Below are 12,922 nucleotides of genomic sequence, written 5' to 3' on the forward strand. Positions count from 1 at the left end.
TCGGCCTCATAGACTTCAATGCCGGTGTTCTGATAGAATATACATCTACAATCCCACTTGATTGGAAGAGACATACTGAAATATATCTCTTAAAAACAGTGGCCAAAGGAGATGAATCACTTCATTTATTTGGCATTATTGGTAGCTGCAAGTCTTATATTATCCTACTGCACATTAGCATGCAGGTTTGTTGTATCTCATGTCATATTCTCCTTATGCATGTAGGTATGCATGTATTGACTCCTTATAGCAGTTTGTTGTGTATGGGTGGATTTATGGTAGTCAGTCCTATGCATATATTTCACATTCACATTACATTTTTTACATATTTCATGTTCCGTGGAAGGCAATGAATAAAATAAATGACTCTAGCACTGGCTTGACATCACATTATCTTTTCAACAATGCCTTTAGGCTGATATACTCCTATTTTACCGCTGTGGTGCCGAAATGATTTCGGCTCGTCAGAAATTTTCAGTAGCACCGAAGAGCCGACTTTAGGACGGTACCCGCCCCCCCGAACCTCAAATGACGTCACATTGTAGGCTCTACAGAGCCGGACCGACTTTTATTCGGCTCTAAAATAGGAGTATGAATCGTGCCTTTTGATAAATTCAAACCAATGAATCCACCATGGCACACACATTAAACAGTGAAGAGAATTCACATTAAACACACATGCATGCACACTTGGAGACGTGTGCACACACACTGCGAGGAAATGTCAGCGCCTCTCATTAATCGATACACTCCTCTCTAATATGCATGAGGAGAAAGATGTCCAGCGTAATATACTGTATGGGCGTATACATGGGAGAATGTAGAATTATAAATGCCACAAGTATGCTATGCTTTACATATCTGTTAACTGAAACGCACTTTGGAAATGCCAGGCACACAACGAAATCAATACGTTTAATCAATTCCTCATTGCTCAAACTGTCTACAGCTGGTGATACTTGTATTAATTTTAAACCGTAGACGAAGCCTTTTCAATTGGCAGGGAGGTGAGGGCAGCCAGCTGGCTTGGACAATTAATCAATTAACTCTATAGAGTGGATGTGGTCGCGGTGGGGGGCTTGGGGCTGACAGGTTGCTGGTTTGAGTTTGCAGAACAGCTGGGATAATCCAGTTGGGGGAAACAAGTAATTGACTAAATGATATTGACCGCCCTTGTCAACACGCCTTGAGCAGGTCAGGGTACTCACTAAAGTGGAGCTTCTTAGTGGACAGCAGTAGGAGATGGTGTGGCACAATACCAACAGTACTGTGCATGTGAATTTATGTATGTATGCATTTTTGCTGATAAATAAAAAACAAGAAAGACCAAGAAGTTATATACAGTACAAAAAGCTTAATTTATAAGCCAGCTCTTGGAAGAAATATTTGCAGGTGAATCTGGCTTATGTCTAAATCAATTTATCCTTGAAGAGCAGCAACATATATAACCATTTTCTCTGTGCCATATTATTTTAAATGAAAATACAATTCAACAAAAGATAACGTCTGTTTTCTGTTAGTTTTTTGGCAAATGATATTCTACACCTACAATCAACCTGTCATAACTAGCTCACATTAAATATATGACTTATTCCATATCCTTCTGTTTATTAATATACTATTTTATTCAGCTCATTATCCATGTCTGTCAGTTAATGATGAACACCTGCTACTTTAACTCAGCCCTGAGTCTGACATCAGTCAGTTACAGGCATATGAACCTGTTGTTTGCCTGATGAGACTGGAACAAAAATCTTACGAGCAAAGTCTCATTAAAACAGTTTCATTGTCTTTTCATCTTTTCTCCAATGTTTTGTCATTGCCAATTCCCCCCAATGTGTATAATCCTTGGCACTGCCAACCCCTACTTGTTGGTCTTGGGGAAACGGATATGGGGTCGCCAGTCACTTCTTTTCACCTGAGAGAGGAGTTTCACCCGGAGGGTGTAATGATGTGTGTGGAGGCTCACTCTATCCCTCCCAGTTCCACTCCCTGCTGAACAGGCACCCCAGTCCAAATTGTAGGAGTCATACCTGTAGAACACCCTCCCCGGCCGACTTCCCACCGCCAAATACGACCGGTTGTGTTTGTTGGTGGTCGCTGGGTGGTGGTCAGGAACTTTATCCCTGCACCACCCAGATAATATAATAACCCATGTCTTATTAGATGATGAGCAAGACTTCTAAACCAACTTCTTGTCACACCTCTTTAGTTGTTCAGTTCTTAGTTAGCAAGACCCGGATATATTTCTACTTGCAAAAAAGAGATTTCAACCTTAGGCCTACTACTACTTTGTACTAGGACTTTTCAGAGGAAATTATGTAAAAAAATAATATATATATACCGGTATATGCACATTTATAATAATAATAATAAATGTAATAATAATAATAATAAGTTAATAATTTACATTTTGGGGGATATATTTCACAATAATAAATGTACATGTTCTAGAGATTCTAATAATTACAAAAAAAAATATATTACAGGCATTTGACTTACTTTTTTCAGGGTTAAATGTTAAAAAAGATGTGTTGTGAATTTCTGCCTCTGTGGGGGGGGGGGTATTTACTGTATATGCAAATATCATGGACACTGGCATTGCGAGACTAAACAATGAACATCAATGATGATGTTTAGGTGAAAAAAACCCCAGAAAAAAATCTATATTAATTAAGTAATTAATACAAATAAAAATGTTGACGAATAACATCGCTTGGGCTTGCAGGGTAGGCTAAACAATATCAAACATTAAATATGTTTTGCTTCTCAGATATAAGACTTTATTATTTTCAGTTGTTTGAAAGAAGAAACATCAAAGGGATATGTTTACTCTCTGCTGCCACCATTGCTCCCTGTTAACTAATAACATGTGTCCTTTCCTTACTGTCGTTGTGCATCAGACCTGGATGGCAATGACATGCTCTCCTATTGGCCGGCGTTGGAGGAGTGTGAAGTGCACACTCTGCAGAAGTGGGGTTCAGAGCGCCCCCTAGGCGGGTCCGACTACAATAAAGACGCTGCTAACAACAACCAGCCTGATGCGGCATTGACCAGCGGAGATGAGAATGGACTCACACAAACCAACAGACATCGCAAGGGTACGCACTCACGCACACACACACACACACACACACACACACACACACACACACACACACACACATGCGCACGCTCTGAGACACAGCAGGAATAAGATCCGGAAAGGACATTATGACATTGCAAACACACCGACCCAAAGCCTGAGGGACAGTTTTGAGAATACATACATATATTATTGAGATGTGCACACACTCACGTGTGTAGGCTGCTCACACACTCACACAAATGGAGACATAGATCGAGTAAGACAATGCAAAGACAGTCGAACATCAGTTGTACAGCCGGGAAAACATGACCGACACTTCTCAGAAATAACTCAAACTGACACAGGCATGCACGCACACACACACACACACACACACACACACACACACACACACACACACACACACACACACACACACACACACACACACACACACACACACACACACACACACACACACACACACACACACACACACACACACACACACACACACACACACACAACACACACACACACACACACACATGCATCATACATCATACACATGCACATACAGTATACGATGGCCTGAAAACATTAGTGTCACTCCCAGGAGAGCATACATAACTAAAAGACACAGCTGACATACAGTACACACTTACCCGTGCACACATCCACTGCCTCAAAGCATGAAGTGGCACTTTGGGGACTATATGGAAATGTGTACAGTCGTGTGTGTTTAATCCCTGTGGATGGTTTACTCAGGCACACGTTTGTATTTTGAATGAGGATATTAAATAACACAACCTGGAAATATTAACTCAGTTGAAAAATATTTGAATATCATCTTTTCTTCCTCCTACTTTATTTTTCCCCTTCACCACTCATCCTCTTTCCTCTCCAGGTATCCTAAAGAACCGCATTGGCTGTCCTCCCGCGCTCCTGTCCTCCACCATGGGCCGAGTTCCCAGCGAGCTCAACTGGTACAGAACGTCCACCCTGGGCCACCGCGGCGTCCCGGCAGCCTCCTATGGTCGCATGTACTCCGGTACGGCGGGAGTCGGGAGCGGTGCCGGTACCGGCTCGCTCTCTCAGCCCGCCTCGAGGTATTCCTCCCGCGAGCACCTGGACTCGCTGGCTCGGAGACAGCTGTCTAGGGACCCCCTGGGCCGGCAGACGGTCGGAGGGTCTAGAGACCGCCTGGACTCCCGCGGCTCCCGCGACAACCTGGATCTTCTGCCCAGGAGAAGGGATCTGAGTCTGGGCCAGGGGCAGGGGGGAATAGGTGGGCTTGGCTCGCTGGGCATGGACCACCAGCGGGTGTCTACGTCCAGGGAGAACCTGAGCAGCTCCAGGGACAGGCTGGACTATCAGCACCCCAGCAGCGTGCACGCGTCGCGGGAGGACCTGAGCGGGAACGGGGGGCTGGCGATGATGGAGGGCGGCGGGGGGTACCTCGGGGGCTCGAGGTCTCAGCTGAACTCTCTGACCCGGCGGCAGGCCTCGTCCAGGGAGCACCTGGACGGGGCGCTGATGAGCAGCCGCTCGCGGGAGCAGCTGGAGGCCAACGGCGGCGGGGTCTCCTCGGCTCACCAACAGCAGCAGCCTTGCCGGGAGTGGCTGCGCACCCTGCCCCCCCGGCAGCCCTCACACCCCGACCAGCCTCCCCCGTCCTCCCCGCCTGCCCCCATCTCCGAGGAGCCCCAGCAGGACCTGCCCCCGGCGGCGCCCGGACGAGTCAGGGCGCGGCTGGACTCTGCCCCTCCATGTAGGTACCCCCCTGGTCAGACTGCCGCCGTGGCGGCAGGCTCCAATGGCAACCCGCTGAGTCGGCAGCCGTCCAGCGAGCACCTGGACATTTTGTCATCCATCTTGGCGTCATTCAGCTCCAATGTCTTGACTCCTCCCTCCAACCCTAATGGCTCCGCCCATGGCCCTTCCCCCTCCCCACCCCGCTCCAACACCTCCCACAGCATATCTGAGGTCTCGCCTGACTCCGAGTAAGTCCCACACTCCTTTGTGCTCCAGTGAAAACTCTCCTCTCTTCTTTCCTTGCCTTATCCCCTTCACTTTATTCGTGCACAATCTCTGTAAAGCGCCTTGGATAAAGGCGCTATATTACCACTGTTAGCTCTCCTCTCCTCTCTTGTTTATCACTCCTTCACTACTAGTTCTACTTTACTTCGTCCTCTTCTGTTACTTGTTATTCCTCTCTTGTCTCCTCTGTTATCCCTTCCGTGTTCCTCCTCCCCACAGCTACATTGATTTATCCTCCTCTCTGTGTTATTTTAATCTCTTCATCATTCACCTTATTAACCTCTCTTCTGAACATGCTGTCCTTTCTTCTTGCCTGTGTCTGTTTCGGATGAATATCTTGCATGTTCATACAGTGTATAACAACACGATAATAAGTCATATGAATGTAGAATCTGTAGGCTAGAATCTAGCCGCTAGATTCACCATAATTGGTTGAATAGAGGAAAGAAGCGCTGCCGTGGTCCTTGCAGTTGTGAACTGAGAACAGGTGCTCGTTGGCGAGGGTTCAAACATGAACAAATAAAAAGAGGTCCAAGCCTCAAGGCACTCTGCTCCAGTCAAGTGAAAAAAGCCTTTATTCTAACGGCATGGCAAAGATCATTAAAATACAGACCAACGCGTTTTGGCTATACAAGCCTTCGTCAGGGTCCCATAGTTATGCAACATGATGTCATTATATATCGACCACAGTTAAAGCATCATGATTGAAAACACCTGGAGAACAATCAGTGTCAAGATAATCAATGTCAGAACAATAGTGTCAGAACAATCAATGTCAGCACATTCAGAATAGGAGATTATTAGAAATAAAATAAAAAGACAGAATCCCAGAGGTTGGAACACCAAAAAAGTGAAAAGTGTGTGAGGAGGAAGAAACCTTTTAGAGAAAAGGAGAACAATCATTGAGACCTGGGAAGTTTGTGGCTTTAAGGGTAAAAAAATTCTCTCTGAAGCAACTGTTTCAATCTGTCACCGCCTCTCACAGTTTTAGGGATGAACAAGTGGTGTTTTGTTGTGTTCTGGTTTCCGTTAGTAGTCCGTTTAGTAGCCTGTTTTTGAATAGTATCGACCACTCACCATTGAGAGGGCTTCGGTGACATAAGGTTAGTAATACTACCCAATACAACCCAGACAAGTCGAAACCCATCACTATTGTCTGACAAACTTTTAACTTTAACTGACGTAACCCGTGAAACAATCATGTGCACGTTGCCGTTGTCTCTCAACTCCATTCTTGCATCTCAAGTTTCTAAAATAATTGTAAATGATGACCGCAGGGTAGAAGAAATCATCGTGCCCGGCCCGGATATCTGATGGCTACAACGGAAACCTATACACAAATTGTCACTTGCCTCCAGAGGCTAAATCTCTCTCTCTGTTCTCTTTTGTTTTTCTCCATGCATTCCTCCAGAGCCAACAGAAGTGAAGGACAGTCTTGATGACTGCCTCCGTATCCCATAATACACTGTGACTGCACCAGGGATTGGCGCTATAGGCACAAGTTCAAAGGTCACAGAACCCTCTTGATATTCACCAAGGCGGCCTGGGACACACACCGGAGGACTGCTGGACTGAAACATGGGATAAAGACGGAGACACATAAAGTCAAACCGGTTGTATATGGATCTTGCCAGACTGTTGCCAAGGCAACCACAAAACCTACCTACAAACTGTTAGACAGAACAAAGGTAACTCCTCAAATAAGAAAACACAATTATCCACCTGGTTTAGGGGTGGGGGAAGTCAAAAAGATTTAAAAATACTGTAAATAACATTTCTTTTATACATTTTGTATCTTTTTCATCGGAGATGAAGGGACAAAAAAATATCTTGTGATGTTTTTTGGACGATTGCGTCTGTGCAAGCTTGTGAGCGGGGTCTGTATGAGTGGAGTCTTGTTTGTTGCTAAGGGAGAGATATTCCCTTCCACAAAGGAAAAAAAAAGAAAAAGACAAAAAAAAGGTCTCCCCCAGTTTCCCTTAAAGCGTTTTTTTCCCTCACACCCATCGACTTTGTGTATAGAACTTAGAAACATGGGTCAGTCCCGGCATTGGTGATTGGATGAAATTACAGAAATCTTGAGATGTGATCAGAAGGGGAAATATCCAGGGGGTGGGAAGTGATTGTAAATACAGGAAGGGAGGGTGGAAGAGATTCTACGAAAAGAGATTTGTTTGAAAAGATCAAAATGATTGTGAGAGAGATAGCCAATGTTAAGCTAGCACACCATGGTAAGGGTTTGCCATAGAAGAGCTGAAGGCTCAATTATGAAAATCCCTTGAGCTCGAGTGTCAACATGTAACAGCAGGAGATTGTGCAGTGTCTGTTGAATGCCGCCGTTGTCATCTATCCGTGTATCTTTGTGCCCAACTCTGAAAGTCTGAAACCCAAACATATCGACTTAGTCATATCACAGGTCTGTGTTGTTATTAGATATCTAATAGATTTGCTACAAGAGTATCAAGTTTACAGTTGTGGCCTTTTAAATCACTCAAGGTATTTTGTATTTTTTGGTGCTTCATGCTTCAAATTGCCACTAAAAAACACCAGAGAGATGAGTTTAACATCTCCAGCACTTTGCCAGGCCTTGTTTATGAAATTAAGTCATGAGTTAATCATCTTCAGTACCATCATCATCACCATCATTATCAACACTATGATGCTTTAGACCAGTGGTTCACAAAGTGGGGTTCGGGGACCCCCAGGGGTCCTTGAGGGAGTTCCAGGGGGTCCCCAACTAAATGATAGTTTGTAACCAAATGGACCCTTATGGGTCTGTAACTCTGTACACTCTCAGAGTTAAAATAACATTGATTTTACGATATTAATTGGCGTCCCAGAGATTAAAATGCCATTAAATGGGTGTCGGTAAGACTCTGTAGACTAATATGCACGTCAAACTGGGGGTCCTTGAAATTAAACGGTTTGAGTATCACTGCTAGAGCCGTAAAAACCTTATGGAGGTCCCTGGCATGTCTTTTCAAATGGTGGTCTGTGGGGCTAATTAGTGTCAATTTGGGCACCCTTGACATGATAAAGTTTGGGAAACACTGCTTTAGACGTCTCAAAAATGATTGTTTTAGGCTTTTAGGCTTCCATGGTACACTACACTCAAAGAAGAACATTTTCATAAATTAGGCCCCAGGTGTGAAAATTAGGCCACAATGATGCCAACAGTACTAGCTATTTTACATTTCTGCATCTGTAGGGTTTGACTGAAATAAAGCCCCAGAGTGCATACAGTAGAGGTTTGTAAGCCTAACTTATTTGTCATTCGACTGTGTCGCATGACAAATACCACATTACATCAAGCCTGTTCAGTGTCATACTCTTTCTTCTCTATGCCAATATTTGTGCTTTATGGGAAAACAATGGTGGTTCAAATTAATGACAAACTATACTTTTGGTAGATATTGCAGTACTATGGCACAGCATAATAATAATCAGTCTTATAACTTACATAAAATCTGCAAAATTACTGTAAGTGTACATTTATACAGTAACAATATAGTCTGATTTGGCTTCTCTGCATTTATCCCCCCGTGGAACGCATCAAATGTGCACTGCAAGCAGTTAACCACATACATGCTAGTGTCCCTATTCTCGGCATGTCATAGGAGAACATATTATATACTGTTAAAATAGGAGAATATTCGGTGAGAATAGGCGAACATCCCATCCTGTGCCTTGTGCATGTAAACCTTCTGTACGTTCACAGTTCCTCCAGAGAGCTGGAGAGGTGAATGGTGTCACTTGGTATAAGAGTCTCTAAGTGGTTTTAAGATGCCAGTCAGTGAATGACCAGCTGCTCCCCTTTAGTACTGTACAGCATGCAGGGTCAATACACCAGCCCTCTGAAGCAAAGGAGGGTTCTGTTGCCTTTGGCAGGAATGTGGGATTTGCAAACGAGAACAAATACATTATGGTGGACATTTTACGTAAAGAGAATGAGCGCACCAACAGATTATTCCATTAAACGATATACAAAAGTAGATAAACGTTTAAATAAAGGTTTGTCTAAAACAAGGAACATTGTCCATAAACTATAACTTAACGGGGAAGAAAGGGGAGAGGAGTAAAGGCAGAAATGGACGAAATACAAAACATTTTTCATACACCTAGCGTATGCTAATCTCCTTTGACCACTGTTCTGCCATTTTCATGTCCGGGCTGTGACCAGTGAATCTATTTATTAATTATTGCCTCAAAGACAAGAAAAAGCCACCATTCCTTAAAGCTGTATTATTACCCCTAAAAACACAAAAAACGGGTAACAATTTTACTTTACAATGGCCTCATTAAATTAGATTAAAATATATATTAACCATTAAGAATGTACGGCTGTGATAGTACAGAATGCAATGTGATACAATGATGATACAACACAAAAGTAAATACATTGGTAACCCAGGGGGACTGCATTGGCAGGAGCCCTTCAAGATGGTATTGCTGTTATTGCAGAATAATTTATTTTAAATATGCAAGATGTTGAACACCAGATCCAGGAAGCCCACTTTGGGGATATTGAGTATTTACATTACTTACCAGAATTAAAACGCAGATCAATTAAATAAAATGCATTTTAAAGTTAAGTGTTGTAACTAACTAATACATGGATTCCTTTCATTCAACTGCTCCAGTTGAGTTTTGTTACTGGTCTGGTTCATTCAATTTATCGCAGTACCTTTAACTTGTACAGACATGAGATTTTATTTATTTATTTATTTGAGGTTTTATTTATTGATTTTTGACATTCATTTTAAGAGAGTGGGTTATTTAAGTGGGTGTGTGAATTATTTCTTGAAATGTTACTTTTTTCTGTTCCCTGTTACCTCCCACTGTGACGATAACAAACAATAGTAAAGTATAAAAATGGTCACATTGACATGGATTTTAAATTCCAAGGCAGATTCTAAATATATTATGTTCAAAGAGAACAGCAAATCAAGTTTGAACATTGTTGTAAATGCAGATGAAGCTTCATTTATGCTTTGTTTCAACAAGTGTGGTGAAATAAATTGGCTTTGAACCCTGGCCAGGTCTAATTGGGACCAACGTGAACCCAAATCAAACCTTTTCTTACCCTGTCCACTTGTGTAGATGTTAGACCAAAAGTTGAACCCTTGGATATAGTATTTTAAATGGCTTTTAGTGGGGGGAAAAGAATACTTAAAATAAAAACAAAATGAAATGAAATGAAAATAAATCATCAGATTCCATGTTGCTGTTTCATGACTACAACATGACTAGATCTATAAAAAAAGATATATTTTTTACTGGCTTTATAGATCACAAATGAACCTGACATTTCTCATCCAATATCTGATCTGTACCATAAACGCTTTTCACAATACGAGCACAAAATATACAGTGTAGATTTTAGCCCTTTTTTATTTTCACAAATCTCACATAATGTTTAAAATAAATGATTTGTGTCTATAGATGACCATGACTTCTGTGACCCAGTGGAATTACAGAGAGAACTGTAGTGTCTGATTTCTACTTTTATCACTATTTTCAGTATGTGACACAACTAAATATAACTCAGGCTGAAGTCACAGTGAGCTGGAGTAAATTGCATCGATTGGTTCAGGCCAATGAGCTCTACACTAGTGGACAGAGAGAAAAGGACTGAATTTGGGACAAAAGTTGTGAGAGAAAAAAGGAATGGACAAGAAGGGACGGGTACAGAATTGAGGCAGAGAGCAAGAATATACTATAGGGAGAAGAGACATGTCTTTGTTAGATTGTGTGTTCATTTATGGGTTGTGTTCCGTCCCACTGTCGGCACAGGAACGCCGGCACGGAAACGGCTGTTCCTCTGTTACTGCAGAAACAAGCAAAACATTGGACATTGAATTAAAAAAAATGACTTGTTCCTACAAAGCTGTGTGTGTGTCAATTGTGTATATGTGAATATGTGAGTGTGTGAGAGACAGACACTGCAGTGGTGATGTATTATTCATCCAGTTTACACTAGCCAGTTACAGGGATGTCAAATCTTGATAATGAATAAACTAGTTAGTCACCTTTGATTGATTGGTTAATTCATGTTTATAATTAATAATCATAATGTTTATCAGAATGTTAGGCTTTTATTTCAGCTCCTTTAAATTATAAATTCACAGTGAGTGAGTGAGTGAACCGTCCGACCGATCAACTTTGAACTCCCAAGGGAGTGATGTGCCAAGTGTGAAGGCAGTCGGATTCCAAAACTATGTCCACAAATCTCCACATCTGTCAGTGCATACTCTATGGCAGTGATACTCAACCTCAGGCCCGCGGGCCACATCAGGCCCGCGGGACCATTATGACTGGCCCACCAATGAAAATCTAAAAAAAAGAAGAAAAAAAATCTGGAAAATGAAATAAAAATAAATAAATCTGAATGAAGTTATCTTTAATTACATTATTATAAGTAATACTATTAGAGTTGTACTATTACTCGAACGAAAATAAAAGCTTGGGGGGGGGGGGGGGGGGAGATGCAATGCAAATGAAAGACATATACTGTGTAGTGTGTATCCCTATTCTACAGAATTCTATTTTATTTGAATGATGAAACCCAGCTGCCATTAATAGTTGGAAATGGAAATTTGCGGAAATTGCGGAAATGGTGGAAATGGAAATTGCGGAAATTGCGGAAATGCGGAAATGGAAATTGCGGAAATTGCGGAAATGGTGGAAATGGAAATTGCGGAAATGGTGGAAATGGAAATTGCGGAAATTGCGGAAATGGAAATTGAAGAAATTGCGGAAATGGAAATTGCGGAAATTGCTCTTCACTTATAGCTATCTATTTTCAGGTAGATTGTTTTATTTTACTCAGTCAGCCATATCACTACTCATTTTTTTTCATGAAAAAGGTCATAGCTGGGTAATCTATTTTCAGGCAAATTGTGTTTATTGTATTTTATTTTACTCAGCCATAACAATTTATTTTCTGTTAACCAACTTGCTGGCTGGCAGGCAGTCAGACAGCTACTCATAGACAGGCAGACAGACAGCTACTCATGGAGAATTGGACAGGCAGGCAGACAGCTACTCATGGACAATTGGACAGGCAGGAAGGCAGACAGCTACTCATAGACAGACAGACAGCTACTCATGGACAATTGGACAGGCAGGAAGGCAGACAGCTACTCATAGACAGACAGACAGCTACTCATAGACAATTGGGCAGGCAGGCAGACAGCTACTCATAGACAGACAGACAGCTACTCATGGACAATTGGACAGGCAGGAAGGCAGACAGCCACTCATAGACAAGCAGACAGACAGCTACTCATGGACAATTAGGCAGGCAGGCAGACAGCTACTCATAGACAGGCAGACAGACAGCTACTCATGGACAATTAGGCAGGCAGGCAGACAGCTACTCAGACAGGCAGACAGACAGCTACTCATGGACAATTGGACAGGCAGGCAGGCAGACAGACAGCTACTCATAGACAGGCAGGCAGACAGCTACTCATAGACAGGCAGACAGTAAGACAGCTACTCATTGACAGACAGACAAATAACTACTCATGGACAGACAGACAGACAGACAGACAGGCAGGCATGCAGGCAAAGAGCTACTCATGTTATGTTATTATGTTATTATAACAGCTACTCATGTTATGTGCAATAATTTGTGCAGTTATGGAAACAGCTCTTTGTGTTTATGCAAGAAAATGTAACACATTTATTTATTTACATATTGTGTGCATGCACATTGTACTTTCATACATTTTGCGAAAATAAAGCAATTGAAAGAGAGAAGTTATCAAGTATCATTAATGTCGTAATTTTATCTACTGGCCCCTGGCCCCT

General features: G+C 42.3%; 1 protein-coding gene across 1 annotated transcript in view; it reads left to right on the forward strand.

Annotated features, from left to right (window-relative positions):
- Nucleotides 1-6,916, forward strand: part of celsr3 (cadherin, EGF LAG seven-pass G-type receptor 3) — a gene marked incomplete at its 5' end in the record, with an annotated part of 148,125 nt that extends 141,209 nt beyond the window's left edge. Inside the window, 3 exons of the mRNA XM_080762855.1 lie at nt 2,904-3,101; nt 3,975-5,070; nt 6,519-6,916. Of these exons, the coding sequence (XP_080618981.1) occupies nt 2,904-3,101; nt 3,975-5,070; nt 6,519-6,546 (1,322 nt within the window). The 3' untranslated portion in view covers nt 6,547-6,916. The remainder of the gene's footprint in view (nt 1-2,903; nt 3,102-3,974; nt 5,071-6,518) is intronic.
- Between the last annotated feature and the right edge of the window lie 6,006 nt (nt 6,917-12,922).

The sequence above is a fragment of the Protomyctophum bolini genome (assembly GCF_963924005.1).
Source record: "Protomyctophum bolini genome assembly, chromosome: 5".
In the NCBI taxonomy this organism is placed as follows: domain Eukaryota; kingdom Metazoa; phylum Chordata; class Actinopteri; order Myctophiformes; family Myctophidae; genus Protomyctophum; species Protomyctophum bolini.